The following is a 25254-nucleotide window of genomic DNA, read 5'->3' as shown; positions in this document are numbered from 1 at the left end:
TTTGCAGAGGCCTCCAGGGTGGCACAGCCCAAACCAGCCCCAGAGCAGCTGCCAGGCGCCACCACGTGGACAGACATGGGAAAGCTTCCATGAAAAATTGATTGTCACTTTGCTCCTACTCCGAGCACCTTGTAAAGACTTTTCAGTTCAAGTGGGTTTCCCAGTATCTTGAATAAAACAACAGCCACAGCCCAGTGCTTCTGGCCTCTGAACATCAACCCGAGTGTCCCTGTCCAAGCCCCTGTCCTGTCAGACCAGTAGCTTTTGCCAGAAGGGTAAAACATTGCTGCTCTGGGAACAGTCTGGGATTTGGGGGGGAGCTCTGAGCAGGAGGGCAGAGTCCCCAGACCATGTGCCTTACCCGTTTTCTCATCGTGGGCTCCTGGGACTTCTCGAATTTCCGCTTCCTCCACAGATGCACCTCGTCAGACTTTCTCCTCAGGATTGAGTCAACTGGAGCCTTTTTGGAATGTTCCTCCGATTTCCTCCGGGGAGTCTCCTCGCAGTCCCCTTTCCTCTTGGCAGCATCTGGCACCTCCTTGTTGTCCCTGTTGATTTTCTGCTCCTTCAGCAGCGAGCCCGGGAGATTTGATGCGTATTTAAATCCTGGTCCGCGCTTTTGCTTGTACGCCAGAGAGACACAAAACACACCAGCCAACTTTATACCTCCTGCACCCCCCAGCTCCTCGTGCTGCCACCAGCTCTCCAAAGCTGGGGGGTTGCTCACTTTCTAACTCACAAAATGATTAGTGAGGAGTTAAAAGTTTTCATTTTCCTGAGGTTATTTTTCTAACTACGCACTTACAAGTGTCTGTCTCGGTCTGCAAAGAAATAATGTTGCACTAATTTCAACAGACACTCCACGTTTTGCATAATTGCTTGTGAATTTTTAATTTCAGGAATTTTCATTGTCAAAACTAACGTGCAGCAGTGCACAGAAACTAACCTAAATCTTCCCCAGGTGCTGGGTGAAGTGTTGGCACAAATACACAAAAATGACTGAAGAATAGAAAAACTGTGAGTTTGCTTCTTTCAACTCATCATGGAATGAACCACATAAAATCGTTGGGGTTGGTAGGAACCCTAAAGATCACCTCATTCCAACCCCCCACCATGGGTAATTAAGAACAAAACCCAAATTAAGCACAAAACCAAAAGCTACTATTGGGTTAAAGTCTATCTACAAGCCAGAGGGAATGCTTAAGGTTTTGTATCTCATTCCAGCACCACTTATTCCCATTAAACTCACTTTTCCAGTTTTCCCTGCATGGTTGCACTTTGGACACTCCCAGCAGTTGGGCAGCTCATCGTTAACCACACCATCCGATTCCTTCACCTGTGGGAGACACAGCCATTCACACCTGTGCTGCACAGGCAGGAGGGTGATGCTCATTCCAGGCACACTGCACAGCTCCTGGCTTTGTGGGATGGACTGCAGCCCTCCCAGGGCTGAACCCCTGATGGTGCAGGAGGAAGGGACATTGACCAAACCCATCTGACAAAGGGCTCAGCTCTGGGCTTTCCACAAGGTCAGTGACAATCCTAATTCACACTCTCTGCTCTTAGAACAGTAACAGAGAACCCCCCAAACCCAGGGCTGTGACTGCATCATCTCCAAACACCCTCCCACACCTCAGGTGTGCAGAGCCCAGTCCTGTGTCCCCCCAGAGAGGCACAGCCTGATCCCTGCAAGGCAGGGCTCTCCCATCCATGTTCTCACATCCATTAATCCCAGGGGCATTTTTAGCAGCACAGCACCCTGCACTGTAATCAAGTGTTTCTTAAAATACTTTTCTTTCAGGATCAGAACTAGCAGTCCCAGGCTGCAGCCCTGCAGCCCCCGTGCCAGTGGGGATGGTGCTGCCAAGGCAGCTCAGAACAGACACGTTTGTTCACAGCACTGGACACACTGAGGCATTTCCAGATCCTCAGTCAGTGCAAGGGACAAAGGCTGATGACTTCACTACCTCCAACACTGGCATTCTGCTTCCTGAAAGAAACTTATGCTTAATGTTGTTACACTCCAGCAAAACCTGCCCTACACAGCTGGAATACTCCTCATTTCTGGATTGTCACACAGGAGCCTGGAGTGCTTTCTAAACAGGGAACAGGCATTTCAGAAAAGACAGTTTTGTGAATGAAAAGCAGAACTAAGATACACCCTCCACACAAACACACTCACTATGGCACAATCCCACTTAAGGGTTTTGTTACATATTCAGAAATAAAACCTTGGGGGGAAAAGAAAAGAAAAATATTGATTTATTACTACTGTAGGCAACAAAAACATACTGCTGTCCAGACTAACAGCTGGGCACTGGCAGCAGCACTGTGGCTGCAGGAGACAGGAACAAGCACAGGCAGGGATCTGCAGATTTTTCATGTTTCTGAAACACTTCCTCCTCTCCTCCCAGCATAGGGAAAAGGCACTGGCTGTGCAGGAGCAAGCCCTTGGATTTAGGAACTGCTTCCTCAAGTCCCTGAGCCAGACAGCAGCCATTCTAGTTTCACCATCCAGTGAGAGTGATGACATGTCAGTCTCTCAGCAAGACTCCTGGAGTTAATAAATAAGTAAATGAAGTGGGCAGAATTTAAATACTGGTTTTATCACAACTCTGTGCCTTTGAACCTTCTTTCCCATGGTAGGTGTAAGATACTTCAGGAGTTGTTGTATACATCTCTGCCTCAGGGGAACAATTCCTGGCCCAAGCCCAAGTTGGGAACAAGTTATTTCCCGCACTGAATATAGAACAAGTGCTGCTGAAGGGAAAGCATTACAGCTCTGTCCCCTCTGTGAAGTTTAAGGAACTGAACAGATGTGAGGAACTGTAAGCAAACTAATTAGACACACACAAACCTGCCACTGAATCTGTCCCAAGCCTTTCAGGCTGGGTGGGAGCCAGTTCTGAGTGTTTGCTGCAAACAGCAGGTGGGTGTCTGAGGCACAGCAGGGGCGGCACAGAAACCTCCCTGCAGCACGAGGTCAGCAATTCACATCTCAACACCAGACCTCGTGCTGGGGACTCCACTTGGGAGGGATATGGAGACCCCAGGATGCTGATATTCACTGCAATTGTTATCACTGCAGTCAGCTGAGATGGAAAAGAACAGGCTCCTAGTGGAGAAAGGAACCTTCTCCCTAAGAAAAGGGCATCAGATGCTGCACTCAGACATGCTAGCCAGCAACACCAGCAATTTGAGATGATTCAAGAAAAATTCACCACTGTTGTTCAACTCAAACTCTGTGTAACAATGAAAGGCAGTGTTCATCCCAAAATCTCCTGAGCTCCCTCTGGAAGCAGCACTGTGCTTGCGAAACTCTCACCAAGATCATTTTCATAAGAAACCCGTTCAGCAAAACAAGCATTTGTGTTGGTGTGGTATTTTCAAGGGAAGAAGGATGTCAGGAAGCTCCTGTGACACTTCTGAGCACATGGAACATCCTGGGAACATCCTGGTTGTGCCCAGCACAGCTCCAACACCAGCACTGCAGCTGCTCTAGTAGCCAGGGCCCCCAGAGAAGCCCCTCAAGGCTCAGGGTGCCAGGGCACAGATACACCTGAGCCACCCTTAACCCAACTCCTCAGAGAGTTGGCACTGCTGTGTCATGGAGAAAAACCCCCAGAACATGTACAGCCTAATCAGGGAGCTGGAAGAAGATGGACTTCAAACCACAACTAACCTACCCTGGAGAATAAATCACCCCCTGCCTGCACCAAACTACTCCACAAGCTCTGGGAAATGCATCTTGGAGAGAATCCACACCACAGGAGAATAAGCAAAGAAAGGACATCTGCCCTTCACTGATCCAGTCAATTCCAGTCTCCTCCAACAGTGAATTTGCCAGGCACTGAGCTGGAGATGGCCAGCAGCTGACGTGGTGCAGTTTCCCAAGTGGGACAGGAAGGGACTTTCCCTCGTGGGCAGCAGAAGCAGCTGCCCTGGGGCTGCATCAAAGGCTATTTATGGGCTCCAACCTCAGGGCTCAAGGGCTCCAGCAACATGTAAACATGGCAAGAAATTTCTGTCTTGCAGGACATCATGGAACCCAGGAAGAGGCTCTATTTTCCTTTTGCTGTTCCACTGAGCAGTCTCATCTCACCTTCCAAGATCACACTGAAATTCTACCAGTGCTCTTTTGCCTCAGGAAATAAACAGCACATTACCCATCATTTCAGCTTAGCAGAAGCACTGAGAAATCAAAATACAAGACACACAGTGAATCTCCCAGTGCTTAATTGTCAGGAGCACCCAAAGCAACGCTGCTCCTAGTTACCAAAAGAACACTGAGAACACCACGCATGTGTAAGAGAACAAACAGCACTTGCCTGACTTCACAGATCTGACCCACATCCTGTACTAGTCCCAGATGTAGTCTGGGGAGAGGAAATCTTACCTGAGCTGCCACTAGACAACAACTGTCTTCTGAACTCAGCCCTGAGGTGCCCCTGACACTGCAAAAGCAGAGTTGGAGGTGCATAAAGCACTTCCAGCAAGGGCTGGAACAGCAAAGCAGCCAAAATTAAGGTACCTCTGAAAATGAGCAGCTCCTTCCTCTGCTTAATCAGCCCCCAAAGTTTTGTTTTAAGCAGAGCCAAACAAGCCAAGCTCCTTTTCAGAGCCCATCTGTGGCAGGAACTGAGCACCAGCTCCATGAATCAGGGAGAAGGCACAGCTCTGGCTTGCCAGCTCCCCACGTTCTGCTCTAATAAATGACAGCACAGAGCAGCACCATGTACAGCTCAGGAGAAATGAAAGGCCAGGAGAGCTTCACCCCAGGCCTGCATAAGGGACACAAACCTCTCCTCCCAGACACCCCAGAAGGGGCCAAGTGCTGCTTTCTGGGGCACGGTGTGCAAGAACACATTTGCTTTGGCAAATCACTTTAACCATAAACAAATCAGCAACAGGAAATGGCTGATCAGCTGAAAGAAACAAGCTCTGGAGAAAGGCAGCTTCTAAATGCTAATGCAGGAAGATAGGCCCAAAATGACACTTTTGTTACCAGCAAATAATACAGCTGCTCACAGGACTCAAGTCAGCCAAGGGTGAGCACTCCTGCAGCCTGACACTTGCACTCTTCCTGCTCCAACATTTGCTCCTCACATCTTTAGAGCCAGCTGCCAACCTAAGGCACATCTGTGCCTGGACCTGCCATGGACTTGGGAATATCTCACCCTGAAGCACAGGCAGCTTGCTCTGCCTTCCCAACTGAAACACCTCAATTCCTTAAACAAGGGGCAAAAAGAAAGAGACAAACCCACAAGATCTTCCCATGCACACAGACTCAGGGGATGCCCCCAGCCAGGGGCCCTGCTCCATCAAGGACCCTGCCTGCTGCTCAGGGCTGTGAGTGCCACAGATCTCACCCTGCTCCTCACACCAGCCCTCTGCTCACTGACTCATCTGTCCAAAGATGAAAACCTAAAAGCTTCCCAATTTCTGTGCACCACTTTTACATTAAGGTGATAACTAATTCAGCTTTTGTTTCCAACGTGCATCACATCCTTGTACTCACCTTAAGGCATCCTGGGTGTATGATTTCATTACAAATGGAGCATTCCATTAGCATGAGATTAAACTTGCTCTCCTCCTCTTCCACAGTGTCCTCCTTCCCAGCTTCTCCACACACCAGACACACAGCAGTATGAGGCAGCACTGGCTGTTTATGCAGCAGAAAGAACTGATCAAGACATGGAAACACACGAGCTCAATGTGCATTTACAGTATCCTCACTTCAAAGAGGAGATAAATAGGGATTAATTCTGCTAACTGGCATGAAGGCAAAAAAACCTGGTAACAAATTAGGGCTGGGTACCAGACCAAGCTCCACAGGACACCTTTCACCCAAGTGCCCTCCCTGCAGCAATACAGGTTCAGGGAACATTACTGGGATGGATGAAAATGGCATTTTTGGTGGGTTCCTTGAATCTGGGAGCTGACACAGATATTGGCATGCAAGTCACTTCACCAGTGTACAATGGGAGGGGAAAGAAGCAACCTAGGACATCACTATTCACATCCATTAGGCTTCACAATCCAAGTAGCAATTTGGCAGCTCCCCTATTCTACAGGCAGGGCAGACAGATGTTATGGGACCTGGTCCAGGTCTCACAGCAAGCCCACAACAGAACCAAGAACAGCCCTTTTCCTGACTGGCAGTCCATTATCCAGGGCCCTGCTCCCAACCTGAGCACTGCAAAAAGCTCTGCTCACTTAGAAAGAGGATTCTCTCCTGCAAGTGTCACAAGTGAGATCACACTGATTTTTTTCTTTTGCTGAGGCAGAATAGGAACTGCAGCATCTCACATATCTGTCACCCATGTTAGAGCACTGAATGCCACTCAAATTAAATAGCCACCTTTTTGCTAATGGTTAACTTGCAGCAATAAGGTATAAACCTCATTACAAAAAAGAAAAGGAAGATCCTAAGGTGTCCACAAAGGGAAGTGCAATGGATTAGGCTGCCAGTCCCTAACTACTGCACAGCCAGAGACAGAGATGGGGCTTTTCCCAGCAAGGATCTCTTGTGGAAGGAGTGAATAAATCCCTAAGAGAATACAATACCTGCACACCAACCCAAGTTTGAGCACCAACAGTGCATCTGCAGCAAGTTTCAGGCAGGGGGAGGCCCAGCTGTGGTGAGCCATTAGAGCCCAGGGCATTTTGCAAAGGCAGTACAGTTTTTCTTGCTGGCAGCAAGGCAATCTCCTCTGTGCCACCACTGCCTGTCCACGGAGGGGCTGGAGCAGCAGCTGGGCTGGCACAAGGTGTCCCAGCCCCATCTCCCCTCAGAGCCATTCCCTGCAGTGTCCCAGCCATTCCTGCTTCCCTTCCTGATGGAACTGGTGATGCAGAGGAGGTTCCTGCTCTCTGAACAGCAGTACCAAAGCCTCTGAAGGCTTCTGAGCTTAATGAAAGTCTGTCTAGTTAATATTGTCAATGTTATTAACCAGGGCAAGCACAATCCCAGAACTGTAGGGATCATTACTTCCATACAGCTTCAGCATCTTGCAGGAGCTTTTTTTGGCTGGAAGCTGCTGGATAGGTACCACAATATATTACTGCTGAATTGTTAGAGAGCAAGGGCAAAGCCAACAGGATTGCTTACAGAAATGTGAAGTGTCTTGAAAGATACAACACTTCAACACCTTAATTTCCTGGGCCTTTGCTGCTTTAAGAATTTGTAACAATCTCCCTGATATTTGAACCAACCTAGAAAGTGCAGAGAAGTCACTGTCAGTGTGTGTGGGATGGGACAAGTAACCAGAGACCCCTGGTACCTCTGTCCTAACTGAAAGTAAAACTCTAGGCAGCCAGAAGATAAATAAATCTTCACTGGAAGACAGAGGATGACTACACTCACCTAGAAGAGAACTCAGATCATCTCCAAAATGCTCAGCCTGTGCTACTGAGAGTGAAACAGCTTAGTCTGAAAGTTTCCTTCATCAGTGAGGATGAGAAAGCACATTGCAGCCCTAATTTAATCCTTCCACTAAAAAGGCAGCATGATTTCACTATTTCTTGCCCTTGGAGAATAATAAATTCTTCATCCATGCTGTTCAATTCATGCCACACTCCAGGAAATCAAGTGTTCAAAGAAAAGACACTTGAGCTGCAAAAGCACTCTGCAGAAAGGTGGATATTCCATGTACTTTACTGAAAGATCCAGCAGTGCTGAACCCAATCCTCAGTGTCAGGAACAGTGCAGAGCCTGGTACAGGACATGGAGTGAGCTACCAGGATCAACTACTGGAAACCTTAAGTGCTTATCAGTTTTTTTATCAGTGTCAGGTAAAGTCATTTAATCCCTCCACTTTGGTCATCTCCTAAGAATTAAAAAAAAAAAAGCCCCAAATATTAAGTGAAGGGAACTGTAATGAGAGAAATCAGTATAGATAGGGTGATATTTCAGTTATGAATAAACAACATTCCTTTCCTTAAAAAAACAACAACAAAAGAAAACCAAACCCATAACAACAGCACAAACAAGTCCTTCTAAAGAATTAAAATAAAAACTAAAGCTGATTTTTAGCCTTGAACAGAGTTAACTACAAACATGAGACCTGAGAGGAAGCTCCACAAGTCAGCATGGCAACTGGAGATTCAAAAGCTGCTTGAACAACTTAATGGCAGATTAATCTGTCAATATTTGTTAAATAGAAAGCTATTGCTTGTGACTCAAGAAGCTCCTCAGCCATGTATCACAGGAGCCCAGGAAACAAATCCCTGCTTGCCCTGCTCTGATGCTCTTTCCCTGACAGCCATTTCCAGTCCCTGAGGAAGACAAGACCCTGCATTGATGGCTCTCTGCCTCATCCAGATCAGACCCCCTGCTCTGTGCCTAAGTAACAGCAAACAAATTAAAATTGAGATCCTGGGGAGTCTGGGGCTGGGGTCCTCAACACCAACATCTTGGAGGCTGCCAGCTGAGGATTTCTCACAGCCTAATTTATGTGGATAACATGGCAAAGATGATTGCAGGGCAGCTTTTCTCAGGAAATTCCAACATCCAAACCAAACACACCTCTTCATCCTTTGAACCAGAACTTCCCACTCCTCCCCTTTTTCCCAGATCCCAGAGTTTGAGGGTGATTTGAGCGCTGATTTTTGATGTACTGACATTCTCCACTCCTATACTGCTAAAAGGAAAGCTGTCCTGTTAAGTTTTAGTGGCATTCTGGTTTAAGATCTGGGGAGCATGAGAAGCACTAGCAAAGAAAGGATCAGAGCTGGGAGGGCAGGGGTGACACGATTTTGCCCGATGCACTTTAGAGAAGACTCCAAGCAGAGCTCAGAGCCCCACACCTGCTGACCCAGGGGGCAGGGCTGCAGGCCAGGCACACTTACAGCGATGCACTGCCTCATGATGCACGACTGCTTCATCCTGCCGGGGCCCCCGAACTTCTTCATGTCCTTGCAGAAGTGGCACTCTCCGCACTCGGTCCGCAGACACGCCTCGCACTTGCGGCATCGCGTCCGGCGCCGCCGCGCGCCCGCCGTGCTCCGGCTGGCCCCGAGCTTCACCGCCGGCGCGGCGCCCGGCTTCCCCTTGGGCCGCCCCACCGCCCTGCTCTGCAAGAGACACGCGGGGTCAGAGACACGCGGGGCAGAGAGACACAGGGACAGAGACACACACACGGGGCCAGAGACACACACACACACACACACACACACACGGGGCCGGAGACACACACACACACGGGGCCAGAGACACACACACGGGGCCAGAGACACACACACGGGGCCAGAGACACACACACACACACGGGGTCAGAGACACACACACACACACGGGGTCAGAGACACACACACACACACACACACACACGGGGCCAGAGACACACACACACACACACACACACACACACACACGGCCAGAGACACACACACACACACACACACACACACACACACACACACACACACACACACGGCCAGAGACACACACACACACACACACACACACACACACACACACACACACACACACACGGGGCCGGAGACACACACACGGGGCCGGAGACACACACACACACACACACACACACACACACGGCCAGAGACACACACACACACACGGGGCCAGAGACACACACACACACACACACGGGGCCAGAGAGACACACACGGGGCCAGAGACACACACACACACACACAAACACACACGCGGGGCCAGAGACACACACACGGGGCCAGAGACACACACACACACACACAAACACACACACAAACATACACAGAGGGTCAGACACACACACACACACACACACAAACACACACACACAGAGGGTCAGAGCAGCCCCAGCTCCCCGGCACAGCGACCGGCGCTGTCGGAACCGCGCATGAGACACACGATGGCTCTGGGACATAACGGAGCTCCATCACCTTGCCAAGGGTGTGCTGCAAAAAGACAGAAGCTAGGACACAAATGAGACACCCCAAAGCCCATTTCAACAGGAGGGCAGAGAGAAGGCATTTAGGTACAGCTCAACACAACAAGTCCCAAGTGAGGTGCCTGGCTTAGGACAATAGATGATCTGTGCCAGTGCTGAGCTCTGGGCTAGAGATATCTTAGATTTGTGCTCAGGTTAAGCCAGAAGGACTTCCTCTGTTAAATCCACGGAACAGCAAAAGTGAGTGTGTGGTTATGTACGACAGAGAAACACTCAGTCAACGGTTCAAGCCCCCAGTCATATCCCTAAAAAAAAAAAAGTTCAGGAGAGTATTAACTACTGCCAAGCAATAAAGTAGGAAATGCTTCAAAACCCTTCCAAGGTAGCTCCCCTTCTATCCAACACTAGCAATGCTCAAAAATAGAACACCAACTGATGATGTGCAAAGGCTAAAAAGGGCATCTCAGGTCTAGATTTCAATGACCTTTAAGACAGAAACTAAAGGAGTGTGAAAAGATCTGAAATGATTAGGTTAACTGCAATACATTCACTCTGGACATCCAAATTTCGTGTTCTCATTAGAAACTCCCTGTTATATACAAGAACTTACAGCTCAAGCCAAAAATCACTAAATACCATGTAATTGTATGGGGTTAATTATACAAGAATTGACTTGGCTCATACTGACCCCTGACAGCTTTCTCCATAAAGATGATAATAACAAGACTGCAAAGTTCATCTGGCTTATCATTTTTACAACTCTTCCATTTTCTGCACATCTCAGCATATGATCAACAGACCACCCAGTTTCACTTTCTGTTCCTGTTGAATTCTGGGCAATCACCAAGGCAAGGGCAGCTTGGCTATAAGGAGCCATGCAGAAATATCACCAGAGTTTTTAGAAGAAAAGATATGGAAACACTGCACCTGGTTGTAAAGAAGTTTCCCCAAGCGTCCTGCTGAACAACCCTGAGGAACAGCCACACCGGAGCGTATTTATCTTCCTCACAGCTGACTTAGCAAAGCCCCAGTGACTTTCTCTAAGCTGCAGAGAAGTGCTGATATTTTAACAGCCTCCATCCCAGGAATCTCAGTTCTGAGAGAGCGAAGAAGTCAGCAGCTAGACCCCTTAAGCTTTCTCTCCTGCAGACTATCATTACAGAGGTGACAGAAAACACTACTCAGACCATGATGCTGCAGAGATTTCGGCGCAGTTCTCAACTCCGCTCCTCCAGAAGAGACTTTGCTGCTGTGCAGGTTGGATCTCACCGCGCTGTGTGAGCGCAGACGAGCTCAGCCTCCTTCCCATCGGCAACTGCAGCAGCTGCCTGGATTTCAGATCAATGTCAGACACTCTAAAGAATAAATATTTACCTTCTAGACCAACTTTCCAGCCTCTCAAGGATAAAGTCGGCTCTGGCAGGACTGGCTTAGAGGCAACCTAGATAAGAGATAATTTTCTTCCTCAGCATGAATCACTCCTCCATTCTATTAGTCTCCTTCAGCTAGGAAGGGAGGCGAGACACAAACCAAAGGCTGGATATCAGCAGGAACAAGTTAAACCAAAACATGCACAACAACCTTGGCAGCTCCCCTTGGACAACAGCACATGGAAGATTCTGTAGGAGCACCTGACTCCTTCCTACTGGGAAGCAACATGATTATATTTGAGGCAAACAACAGCTATGATACCGTGAGAATGCTGTTTTTAAATGCTTTCAAGGAAAAATCAAACTCTGTACTTTTCCAGCTGAAAGACAACTCCTGCTTCTGCCACAGTAATACGAGTCAAGCCCTAATTCTGAGGACAACAGTTTAAAGTGCAGGACACTGCAAAGACGCCAAGTGATAAAAAGGCATCACTTGAACACAGAATTTGAGAATCCTAAAAAACCCACAAGAGCCGGAAGGTGAAAGTACAAGAACAAGCCTGAAGCCAGATCACACCACACAACTCAGATTTTCTTCCAGACACCACCAGAACACAGCAGAGATGCAATCTCCATCTCACTGTATGGAACACTTTTTGCCTACCAAACCTCTTCACTGCTCGTTAGCAAATTGTACTGGCTGGGTTTGTACTAATTGACCAACCAACCAATCCTCAATCCAAGCCACGTTTTTACTCCAGGATGTCGCAGCCAGCAAGGCTAAAGAGGCCTTGCAGGAATTCCCTTTCGTATCTAGTTTCAAGGGGCTCCAAAAGTGGTCGCTTAAAAACCTCCACAGAAGAAAATCTGGCCTGTGGGTTCCTCCCAGAAAGGGGCTGGGATTCAAGGGGGTAGAAGGAGCCTCCAACATGGCTTGGGGTTTATTTAGCACATGGCAGACAGCCAGATAAATTCCAGGTCGATGCTAGTGAGGAGATGCTGCAGGATTTCTAGCTCAAACTGCAGTTTTACAATATAGCAGCCCTAGTAATGAGACTGTAAAATCTCCTTCACAGCTCCTGTCCTGCCACTTGTCACCCTCCCAGCACAACTCCATGGATTTGTCTTGCAAATCCCGAGCACATGGCAGGGGATGGCAGCACTCCTTGCCCTGGGTTTTCCAGTGGCCAGCAAACAGCAGCTCCACGGCCCGAGGCTCAGGACTGGGTGTCACACCCAGCCCTGCTCCAGGTTCCAGGCTGAATCTCACAATCTCACTCCTGTGGAGGGGATCCCACCACCTCCTTTCCCAAGGAGCTGCAACCCTCAAGCACAGCCTGGGACTGATGACTCTGCAGCCCCCCACAGCCACCTCTGAGAACCATCAAGGAAACAAAGATTGTACCAAACTTGAAGATTTTTCTCCCCCTTAAACCTTACAACAGAGCTGAGACAGAACCTGCCTGGAATACCATCACCAGCCACCCACTATGTTCTCCAGGATCTCCACAAAAACTGTGCTTATAACTTCTGTGGCCACAGCAAATCTTCAAAAGAGAGGCAGGAGGATGCTGAAGTGGTGACAGCCACTCTGCCAAGCTCTCAACAAAGGCAGAGCAAGCAGCTGCTGAAATGTATTAGGATTAATATCTTAAATCCGTATCTCTATTACACTGAAACCTAGAAAGCTGGTGGACTTGCACTGCCTTCTAGACATGTGAACAGGACACCCTGCTCGTTTGTTTTTTGGTTTTTGTTTATTTTCTTTTGTGGGATTATTTTTGTGCTCTCCCTATTACTACTATGACAAAGCTAACTTGTTCCTGCTCCCAAAGCAGACACAGCACCTGGGCACTGGGGATAAACGTGGCCCATCACATGTATTATCCTATGCACCACAAACCATTTACAAGTCATCAAGTCGGGCTTACCCTCCCACACCCCACAGTGCTTACACATGCCCACTCCTCCAAAAGGAAAGAGATTGCAGTGATTTTCTGAAGTGCTTGCCACCTACCTACCCCACCAAATTCGCCAATTCAAATGCTGTTGGACAGCAATTATGGGACTAGGTGGGGTAGTCTCCAGTAATTAAGTCTCTCAACAGGGCTGTGCAGATCTGGGAATAAGCTCAGGTACAATACTCAGCTCTAAACCAGCCCTAGGAAATGAGCTACCTGGAAGCCTCTGCTCAGAACATGAGTTTATCCTGGTAATGGACAAACATTTGGCTGCTGGGCAGTTTCCACTGCCTACTTACAGGTACCTCAGCACACTTTCACATGTCCCAGCCCTGCTCAGCTGCCACTAAAAAAACACTAACCAGGGTCAGAAGGACCAGAGGCACTAAAGAAGAGCCTCTGCCCTGAGCATAACACTTACTGCAACAGAAACATCACCCTGATGGTTACAGCAGCACATTGCTAACCTTCACAATTACGAAGAACAACTCAAAAGACCTCGGGCAAACAAAAAAATGCCATGAACATCAAGCTTTGGAGAAAACAATGTGAGAGCTATCGGCCATTAAACGCTTCATTAAATAGGTGCTGATGTTCCCCAGCTGCTGTCCCAACACCAACTGGGATGTGCTGGAGATGTCACCAGGCAGCTTCACACAGACTCCTCTGCCGTGGGGAGGAAGATCATGGACCCTACGATCGAGTCCAGAAGGAGGGAGCTCCTGGTTCTCAAAGCAAGGCTGACTAAGTCTGCAGCCTGGAAACAAGTGGCTTTTACCTGGGCACGCTCTTATTCCACCACTCAGCTTCAGTGACCTGCTTAAAATGCTGCCAGCATCACCAAACCATTATTTCAGGCTCAACATCTCCAAGAAAAATCCAAAGAAGTGTGGGGCTGTTCTGAAGGGCTTCTCGGGGGCAGGTCAGAGAGACCTTGAAGCACACTTCAACCAAGTACAATCTGAACAGCTCATGTAGTATCCAGTGTTCATCTCCCCTGGACAAGATCTTTTATGTGTGCAGTGCTCACTGCTCCAAGGTGCTGTGCCACACAAATCTATCCCTTGCAAATGCAAGGGAGCAGTGATTTCCTTCTGTAACACATGGACAAATTCTGATGATTTTCATTCACTGTAGTTTGACCATGTCCACACAACCACAACAGTGCCCAAAGATGAGAATCCAGGACTTGGCCAGGTGCCAATTCTGAGCTTAGAGCTTTATGTGGCACAGCATCCCAGTGCAATTGTTTTAACAGAATTAGGATAGTGGATAAATACCACTTGTTTCTTTAGATGATCTGATAAATAAACACTAAGGGAAAATAATTTTTTACTGAAGCCACATGCATTAACCCACAATTCATAACTGCTGTCACTAAAACACCACCCTGCAGGGGCTGGATCATGGGCAACACTGGGCACTGGAGATACCCACAGGGTGGCACAGAAAAGGCTTCTGGTCAGTTATGTCTTTGTCCTTTTCCATTGCACCAGAGGGGCATTTTTCCATGCAAACAGGGTGCAAGTTCTGGAGGACAAGACTCCTGCATGCTGCCCAGAGCAGTGAGCAGCACTGTCCCCTCCTGCTCCAGTGCCACATCCCTCTCCCAGCCTCCCTGTGCCTGGAGTTTTGGTGTTCCTGCTGACAACCCAGTCAAAGTGACAATTCCCAGCAGTGGTGCAGACCAGGTAACTCTACATTAACACCAAACACAGGGACTGGCCTCGGCTGCCTGTTACACTCACACTGCCAGGCACTACAACAATCACAGAACTGTAAAGGCTGGAAAGACCTCGAAGATGGTCCAACCATTAACACAGCACTGCCATGTTCACCACTAAACCATGTCCCCAAGTGCCACATCCACAAGAATTTTTAACCCTTCCATAGACCATGGTTCTACCACTTCCCTGAGGCACCTGGGAATAATCACAACCAAGTCAACAGTTCTTCTGTATTAAACCCTTATGTCTGTTTAGCAATTAACAGAAACTCTTCTCAAAGGAAGAACTCAGAGGAAGAAGGAAGGACAAGATGATGTAACTGCAGGAATGCAGTGGGGCCACAGAAGCAGCTAGAGTAAGAAAGCAAAGAATCCCACTGATGCCAATAACATCCTTAAAAGTTGTATTAACTGAAGAGCACATGCCAACGCCACGGATCACCTCTGACTAAAACCTATCTGCCCAAAAATCTGCACATGCAAACTCCAGGAGAGCTGTTTTCCTCTCACAGTGAGTGTTTACAGTTACATCACCCTCCTCCAGAATACTCCTGCTGGGGTGGAGGTGTCCTGCAAATCCAAGGTTCCTCATTAAACAGCAGCATCAGAGGGAAAGGGAAGGCTCTGGAACTTTTTCAATCCCAGCCATCCCAAATCAGCATTAATCCTCTCCAGATGTTCACTGCCACCATCTCCTCCAGCTCATACCTACAAAATCCTCTTCTACCACAACCGAAGTAGCTCCCAGTGACCCTTCCAGGTGATCACGCAGAGCTCCACTACTGAATCAGATTCATTTCCCACAAGAAAATAGGAAGAAAATTAAAAATTTTATACTTTGCAGGTTCATCTGGGTGTTAATGACACCCCAGCAGCTTTTCTGCCAACATAGCAACGTTGTTTAGGGTGTGATAAACTGGCACATCAGTGCCAAGGCCAGTGCCCCTGTTTGTTTTCCTCTGGTGGTGAGGAGGCAGAAGTTAGGCCTGGAGGGTGGAATAAGATATACTGGCAAAAATATGCTTTGGGAGATAAGCTTCACCAAAAGCTGGATCTCTTAAAAACAAAGACATCAGTAAGTTCCACAGACTTGGGGCACAATGCAGCTTTTTTTACTGCTGCTTTGGGACAAATCCCCCTGCCCCAGCCAGATGCAGTTTCCTCTGTTTACACATAGTCAGAAATTGAATTTATTCACACCAGGAGCAACACAGCAACCTGGTGGGCTGGGCAGGTGTTGCTCAGGACATAGCTCCAGCATCCACACACTTCCAAGCCCCCAGTGCTGCTGGCAACTACAAGTGCAGTAAATCCTGTGTGCTCTGTGCTGTGAAACTCCAGAGTCTTTCTGCATTCTCAGTTTAGACACAGACCAGGGAATGAAGAATGAAAGTCAGTATAAAAGATGACAAAAGCTGCAGCTTCTACCCCAGCATTGAAATTGTGCTGTTCAACTGCACCTTTAGAGGTGAAGCACCTGTTACATACAAGGGCTGTCATAGCAGAAAAACAAACGTAATATTGATTTGACACGTCCTGTATAGAAAAAAAAGAGTAAGCAGACTTTAAAGCACGCCTGTATGAAAATACAGCTGGAGCTACATGAGGTGTTTTACCACTGGAACAGTTCTGAACAGAAAGGAAAACATTCCACAGGTCTTTGGTACATAGGTCACTTATAGTTTAGGACCAGACCAAGACTCTTAAGAAACTCCAAAAGAAAGATTTCCGGTCTTGCATTAGTTTTTGTTTTAAACTTTTAAGATACAAAAATGCTATGAAAGTTTTAGGAGAGTTGAAGAATCCCAGAACATAACCAACTTTCCAGATTCATCCAGCAAGAACCAGTACCTCCAAGCAGTAGCAATTTCACAGCTGGTACAATACAGCTGAGACCAATCTGCTCTCCCAACCATTAGCTCTTTTTAAAAAGTGTGCAGTGATTGCACCAAGACACAGACACAAATGGAAAAGGCCTGGCATGAGAAAAAATTTAAGAAAAGAGGAGGACTGGGACATTTTAACTACTATGTCTGGGAGCATAGCAGCAAACTCAGAAGCAGCACGGGCCTGCACAATCACACAATGCTCAGAATTAGGCAAAAGCTTAATCAAGTTGCTCATCCAGACCTCAGCTGAGGTTGCTGGACCGACACTGCCCAGGTGGCACAGCACGTTGTGTCCCCCAAGGTTTCTGCATCTCCCAGGGCACACCACCACCCACAGCTCCTTCGGCCTCCTTTTCCCTGTGCAATTCTGAACCAAAGCAAGGTAAAGTTGTTCCAAACAAGATGGGCTTTGGAAGATAGTCTCAACACCTGGACTACGTAGAAACTTGTCTCCAAAAACAAAATATCAGGCTATTTTAAAGAGCGCAACACCTCGAGTTATGAACAAAACTATCAAGTTTACGTTTAAATTACATACACATGTTTAATACTATTCCTGGTGCATTTTTAATTGCTTAGGCAGTTCTTAAAAGAGTAAAATAAGCAATCTAGAACATATGTTCTGGATTATTTTTCATAGATTACTTCATAAATTCAAAAAGTTTATTCTCCTTCTCCCACAGGGAAAAATAAAACCAAAAAAACCTTCAGAGAATAAACCCTGCAAGTATTAATAAAAGTTCTCTCTCCATTTCGGCACACATCCTTCTCTTTCTTCTACATCCCTCGTCCCTGGGAATGGAAAGGAGGCTTTGGCTATAAATCAAACCAAGACAAGGTAGCCAGGCTCAGCATCAGACTCTCCCCCAAGTCCCGCAGCCCTCTCAGCTATTTGAGGAATCTTAATAGGAAAAAAAATAACAATTCTGCCGCGGACAGGGCAGCCCCCGAGAGGCAACAACCAGCGGCTGGCGGCGCGCTGGGGCCCGGGAGGTGCCGAAGTGGCGGTGCCCGGGGCGCCCGCGGCGGGCGAGGCCGAGCGCCCCGGGCCGGCCCGGCGGAGGCTCCGCGGCCCCGCCCGGCGCGGCCCCTCGGCGGGCGGCGCTGCCCCGGGGCCGCTCCCGACCCCACATTGTTCCCGTCCCCGCGGCCGGCGCGGCGCTGCCCGGCCCGGCCTCCTCCCCTCCCTTCCCGCTGCAAACTTCGCCGCCCGCCCCGGACCTGCTCCGGCCCCAGCTCGGGCCCCGGCCCCGGCTCGGGCTCCGGCTCCGACTCGTAGTCCTCCTCGTCGGCGCTCGCAGACATGGCCATGGCTCATGGTGGGCCCAGGCGGAGCCGAGCTGACATGGCTGGAGCGGCGCTGCTGGCGGAGCCCCGCTCCCCGCACACACACACACACATGCAGGAGGAGGAGGAGGAGGAAGGGGGGCCGTGCATATTCATGCCAGGCAGCCAGGAAGGGGCTGGCCCTGCCGGCACGGCCAATCGCGGGCCGCTTCCACACCACCGGCCTGCGGGGACAGCGGGCACCGCGCGGCCGGGGCACCGCGGCCGCCCCCCGCGCACGGCGCGGCCGGCGACGGGGGCTCGGCCGCCCGGCCGGCAATTAGCCCCCCGCCGGTAATGAGCCCCGCGATGTGCCGAGGGCCGGCGGGGGCGGGCCGAGGCTCGGGTGTGCCGAGCGGCGCTGGGCGGGGAGGATGCGCGGCCGCCCGCGGGGCGCTCGGCGCTGCTCGGGCTGCTCAGACAAAGGAGACGCGCACAGACACACACACACAGACACACACACACACACAGACACACACAGAGCCCGCACCGCGGTACCTGCCCGCTCCCCTCCCGCGGCGCGGGGCGGGCCGGCGGGCAGCCTCCATCCTCGGCGGGAGGAAGGCACCGAGCAAACTTCCAGATTGCGAGCGGCAGAACCAGCGCTGGGATGAGACGAGGAGACCCGGCTGGTGGAGCCGCTCGCATCTGGCCTCACGCTGCTCCTTGTGCAGGCACCCCCTCTTCACTTGCTCCCATGGAACCATTTGTAGCCATGCTCTGATCATCCTGCCCCGCTGCCGGGGTTTCACAATGAAATGCCCGGCCCTCAGTGTCACACATGGGTCAGATGGGGATCTGTTCTGGATCCAAAGGGTCCAGGGCCAGCACCTCCACATGGCCGCTGCCTTTGCCCTCCAGAACATGAGGGTCACAGGCCTGTGTTTGAGTGCCGGAGATTTAAATTTCCCATTGGATTTAAGGGCCTGCTTTCAGGGGAAATCCCGATTCCACTCAAGTTGTTAGGATTTTGCCTCCGGCTCCTACGCCCACAACACAGAATTAAACATGAGATTAAATATTTGCATGTGCTGAGCAACCAAGAAGCCATAAAGAAGCACATCTAATGGTCCTTGCATCAGGATTTTTGCCAAACTAGTTTCAGCTCGGTTCCTTGGTCTGAATTACCACACGGCACAACCACTTTGGGTAGTTCAGAAGAGGCAGCAACAGGCAAGAGCTGGCATGGGAGCAAGCAGCAACACAGCCCTTGTGACACCAGGATCCACAGAGCCTGGTCCCTCTAGCTTAAGTAACAAAACACAGTCAAACTTTAAACACAAATTTACAGGCAACTGCTGATAAAGCCACGTGAATCACGTAATTATCCCCCTTCCTCATTTTGAGTACATTTAATATCCACTGTGTGTTTTTCCCCTATGCTCTTGCCAACTCCAGCACAAATGATGGGTAGGTGATGGTGCTCTGCCCATGCTGCTCATCCACCATGCTGGGAGCAAAGCTTTCCTCCCAGCACATGATGGGGCTCCAGAAGGAGAAGGGATGTGCTCAGCCCGTCTCCTCAGGTTTCTCTCTTCCCCCATTGTGCTCCTACACAACCGGGAGCAGGAGCAGACGAAAGCTGAGGCACGAAAGGCATGTGCCTAAGGCCTTGGCTTTCAGAATCACAAGGTAATATCAGAATCCAATGTTTTCTGGAGGAGAGAGGAAGGGGAGGGGGGATGCATTTCATGACAGGCCTACAATGTTCTAAACCACGAGCAAGGAGGTGGCTACAGCCGTGTTTGTGGTGCCATGATACAGCTGGCCTGCAGCAGCAGCAGCAGCAGGAGGACAGATGACATTGGGAAGGGAAATGCCTGGTCCCACACCTGCCCGTGGGCAGACCAAGTCTCCACCAGCCCAGTTCCCTGCAAGGCTCCTGTAACCTGCCTCACACTTTGTCCCTGCGGCCTTTTGGCTCCGTAATCCAGACAGCAGAAAAAAATAACTTGTGACATCCCCCAAGGACAATCCACCAGTCACACCACAGCACAGTGTCATTCACAGCAAATTAAATCATGACAGAGATCATCCTACTCCTCTCAATCTGCAGCACATTCCAGCACTCCTGATGTTGGCACTGGCTGCAGAGGGTTCCTTCCCAAGGAAACCCACACAGCTCAGCCCTCAGCCAGCCCTGCCACCCCTGTTGCCCTTGCAACAGCACCACAAGTGACAAGTGAGCTCCAATTACTGAGCCTGAGTTAGGACAGAAGGCTCACACAAGCCAAGATCTTGGAATGATTTCCAAATGCTAGGTAGACTTTGCTGAGATGGTGTTTAAAAAACCAGGATAGGGTATGATATAAAATAGCAAACTGGGAATCAGCAAGGGGGAAACAACACAATAAAATACTTTTTTTCTGATTATAATTGCTCTCAAAAAACCTCATCCTGTACAAGAGCAGCTAACCATTCAAAGGAATATTTAATACACAGAAGGAACTATTAAGAGAGCATTTTCCAGCTCAATTCTTTCAGCTTGTCTACACTAGAGAACACTAAATCACAACAAATAGTGAGCAACCCTTGTGTGAACAGTGTCTAGTTGCCCAGCCTGGTGGAGTTTACAACAGTTTAGAACACAAAATAAGCAGCAGTGACCCCAGCCCTGCCTGCAGTGGCAGAACTGTGTCCATACTTCAGCTTAGTGTGATACAGTTCAGTAATAAATAACATCCTTAATTACACTGCTGAATGAGCCATAGTGAAAACTGCATGAAAACAGACAGCACCTTCTATTTTGAACTGTTGCTTTGATTGCACCTCACCTGAAGTCATATATAAGTCTCATCAATATCATAATCTTCTCCACAGAAACCAATTATGTTGTCACAAACTGAGACAATAACCTCAAGCGAAGAATAAACAGCAGGAGCAGATGAGTGCCAAAGAACCAGATTTTATTCTCATGCAAATATCCTTAAGTAGTAAAACCAAGCTGGGGGAGGACGACTATAACCCCTGTGTTGTACTCATTCACTCCTGAGCATCTCCTGTACCAACAGATTGCAGCTGCTGCTGCCAGCTCTGAACAGGATCCGTGTTTTCCTATTGCACACTAGAGTTTATGATGCTCAATAATGAAGTGGAATAAAGTTTTTTATGTGGCACAAACACACTTCTGATTTAACCTTCCCTTGAAACTTTTTATGCACCTTTACAGAGTATTATATTTAGCTGGTATTAGAAAGAAATATTTACACAGAAACAATTAGACCTCAAGCTGGTTGATATGCAAGTCCTTGAAAAAAGATGTTGTGACTTGAGCTGCTGCTGCTTTCTGTAGGCCAGCATGTGTGTTTTTGAAAAGGAAACCCATTGAGATGTTTATGAATCACAATTATTGACCTGTATCAGAATAAGAGAGTTACCTAGTAGCTTTCTAAGGTTCATTGTTTTGGTGTAAGTGTCCATTCACATGAAATACGATCTTAACTGTTGGGCCTGGGCAAATTTCATGATACTTTTCTCAAGAATTTTAACCAATATTTCAGTTATATTCTCAACACTAGCAGTGACAGTCTGACAGCCTAAATATCCACAATCTTCTACTTCCCATCTACTTCATCTGAGCTATGACATAAGAGTTGTCATCAGATGCACTGAGTATCTGTCACAATCTTTTCAATAAAGTCTGATTGATCAACCTTAGATCAAATAAAGTAACTCAAGATGAAATAATATTGACTGCTCCCTCCATGCTACTGCTCATACTTCCCTAACCAGTGTCCAGCAGTGTTCCAGGAGAACCAGAGGCAGAGCAAGGGCTGTACAAACACCTCCTGGAGGACACAGCAGAGGAGCAGCACCAAACAAGAGCCCAGACAGAACATGCTGACAGGAACTCACTCATAAGCCTGAAAACCCAAACTACCCTCCCCAAACCCCAACACTCTGTCATCTTTAAAAAGTAATAAACAGGACTGCAGAATGGTGAAACATGGACTATCACACAAGACAGACTCTTGTCTGCAGGAAGAGCCATGACATGACTCGGACTGTGCACTGGGAAATGAGGGAAATCCTGCCATGCTTCCTTCTTCCACAGAACCTTATGGCACAAAGTGTTTCCACAGCACATTTGTGTCTCCAAGAGCCATGTTCTGGCAGTAAATGCAAAAACTAGTGAAGGAGGTTCCTAAGCAGATAAGCAGTGAGTGCCATGCTGTGGAGGAACATGCAAATAGATGTGGCTGAAAGAGTGGATTAACCGGAATAGGAAACCTGCTTTCCTGCAAGAGGCTCAGTGTGCTCTGACACACAGCACAGAATGCTGGGAGACACTCAGCTCTGTCCAACGTGTGGGCAGCAGCCTGAAAATCCAGAGAGCAAAGCAAACACGTGGTAAGCAAAGGAAAAGCTCAAGTGCAGTTTGCCTATGAGGGCTCATTGCTCGTTGTCGTCACCTACACACTTGACTTGGATTTGTGGGGAAACATCCAGGACTAACAACTAAACCACACTAGGCTAAGACTCACAGCTGCTTTCCTTTTTTTGGAATTTACCCATATATTTTGCTATATTTGTGATTTTCAAAAAGGAGAGCACTGCTGTCCCTCTTCTATATGGTGCCTACAGAAAGTCCTGAAATCGAAACAAGCCCTCATTTATATTCTCAGCAGACTTTAATTTCAATGTGCTGTGTAACTAAGAGGAAGCCATCTTTCTGGGGACAGAACATACAATTCCATTTTGCTCTGCAAAGTGCATGCAGGATTAATGTCCATAATTGCACGGCCTGTACTATGGAATGACAAACTGCTCTGCCAACGTGCTCCAATCCACAAACAAAACTATTCACTCCCAGATATGTAACCCAAAGCTGGGATTGTTTTGATGTTGAGGTGGTGGAGAGCAAAAGGATGTTGGAAGTCTCAAACCAGGTTCAAACCTTACCCTCTGTTGGCCAGCTCAGCAATAAACGCAGGCCAAGCTTCTGGTGATAAAATCTGAGATCTGTCAACTCATTTCACACAAAAAAAGGTCTCAAGACTACAGTAGTTTTTATCAGCACTTTTGCTGTCATGGAATAAAGAGAGAGCTTCTGTCTTGAAAAATGGGAGCCAAGGTGTAGTTGGGAAAAATTCATATTACTGAATATTCGTGTCTGTGGTAGAAGAATGACAATGGGGAGGAATACATAAATCTTCTTGTGTGATACCTGGAGCACAACAGTTGGAAAACAGAGATGTCTGCTCATTTTTTTCCCAATCCATTTAGATTTCTAGTCAGAGTCAAAATGGCTCTAATTTACCTGTTTGATGTATTAATCACATAAAGGCATTGGTCAGATTTCAAAGCAAGTGGCTGAGAGTTGATAAGAAGTGAAAATATTAAGTCAAAGATGGAAGATTAAGAAGGTGCTCATTCAAGTCCTTGCTATTTATAATTACTCCCTGAAGGGACACAATATTTCAAGCACAGCCTCTTGAGGTGAGAAATAATCTGTCAAGTCACGAGGCAAAGGTTTTAGAAAAACACTGAGGCAATAGGCAGTGAAGCTGTTTTGTGGAGTGGGCAGGGACCTTCCAGCCCATCTGATTCCAGCCCCCCAAGGTGTGTTGTGCATGTTACACACCCACCAAACCCTGAACTCCTCGGGTCTGCACCGAGTTACTGCACAAATGAATCTGTCTGGAGGACTAATGTGTGTAAGAGACTGAGACAGCTCAGAAAAATAAACAGGTCAGGCAAGGAGCTGCCTTCCTGGGAAAGCAGAGGCTTGACAGGAACTCCCAGTAGCTCCAGCAGCTTTCACTCCTTTGCACAGTACCCTGAGAAATCTTTGGTTCTGGTGCATCAGGTTTTTTTCTGCCTCCAAGTGTCCTTAGCAGGGGAAGGCCTTAGTTCTATATGTGTACAGCTGCTGTGGGAAGTCCTCTAAAAAAAATATCCCCACAACCTTAACTATGTGGTTTTGTGTCTTAATAGATTTGTCAGGAGCCAGAACTGGAGTATTTTTCTTGAATACATTTCAGCTCTCTCCTACCACATGGCATCAACTATCCTACAGTGTAAAAGAACACGAATTATTCAGAATTATTTAAATCACTGATTCCAATCACAATTTAAATCAGTAAAGAAAAACAAATTTAAATTGATTTAAATCCTCATTTTCTTTTATACTTGTGTTATTTTCTGGAAGAAAAGTAATTATTAGCATCTGATAACTATGAAGAAATGCCTGATTTGCAGTAGATTATGAACTTTATAATCAGGACCTTTTATCAACAGAAAGGATTCACAATACACACATATTTGTATATGCAAATCTCCTTGCAGACTACTGGCATTTGAAATTGTTGTTGACACCAAACAGAGTTCAGGCTCTGCTGTGTGGGATCATTTCAAACACCTTTAAGCTGGTGCCTGGCAAGAATGAAATGTGACAGTTTAAATCTCCTTTTTGCTCCTGCAACACTTGGAATGACTGATGGAAAACTTATTTGAATCTCAACCAGAAAAATACACCATGCAACAACTTACCCAGGATCTCAAACAGAAAATACATCCTACAACAATTTACACAGGGTTCTTTTGCTGTCTTATCTACCTTTATCTTTTTTATCCTTTCCAAGTTTTTTCTAACACCAGATAGACTCGATTTTTACTTCAGTTCTCAAGTGCTTGTTTTTAATTGTCACTATGTGCTTTCTAATACATTTGTATTCCCACAGGAAGTTCCCTGAGTAGATCTCCAAGGACCTGGCCTGTCTTGGGGAATCTGGCAGAGTTTTCCCACTGCTGCTGCATGGAATGTTGCTTTCCTGGTGGTAGCCCCAGGCAGGCTCCTGAAGCTGATGCTGGTTTGATGTTGTGCCATTTCTACGTGCTCAGATCTGTTTCAGCCACCACTCTGGTTAAAACACTAATTGCTGTAACGAGTCCCTCACTGCTCCTGCTTCTCTGGGTGGAGCTGGCCCAGTGATAGCTATGGCAGGAATTCTTAGTAAGCAAGCAAGTAAAAACTGGAAGCACTTATTCAAAGGTTTTCAGGAATGTTCTTTGTCCACCTCACACCTCTCCCCCTGAACTGAAAAAAAAACCTGATATAAAGCTATGCTCAACACTTCTGAAAAA

The 25254-nt window shown here is 47.8% G+C and overlaps 1 protein-coding gene across 8 annotated transcripts in view; it reads right to left on the bottom strand.

The window, feature by feature from the left end:
* The window catches only part of KDM2B (lysine demethylase 2B), a 112803-nt gene that overhangs the window by 7208 nt on the left and 80341 nt on the right, over window positions 1–25254 (bottom strand). For 5 of the 8 annotated variants that reach the window (XM_079322664.1, XM_079322659.1, XM_079322662.1 and 2 more), the window contains 4 exons: window positions 8851–9075; window positions 5519–5662; window positions 1250–1336; window positions 362–631 (listed from right to left, as the gene is read on the bottom strand). In XM_079322664.1, the coding sequence (XP_079178790.1) occupies window positions 362–631; window positions 1250–1336; window positions 5519–5662; window positions 8851–9075 (726 nt within the window). The remainder of the gene's footprint in view (window positions 1–361; window positions 632–1249; window positions 1337–5518; window positions 5663–8850; window positions 9076–25254) is intronic. The other 3 variants (XM_079322663.1, XM_079322660.1, XM_079322666.1) reach the window with 1 other exon arrangement.

Source organism: Erithacus rubecula (assembly GCF_903797595.1).
Source record: "Erithacus rubecula genome assembly, chromosome: 19".
Classification (NCBI taxonomy): Eukaryota; Metazoa; Chordata; class Aves; order Passeriformes; family Muscicapidae; genus Erithacus; species Erithacus rubecula.
Note: the sequence above shows the minus strand (reverse complement) of the source record. Positions and strands in the feature narration are given on the sequence as shown.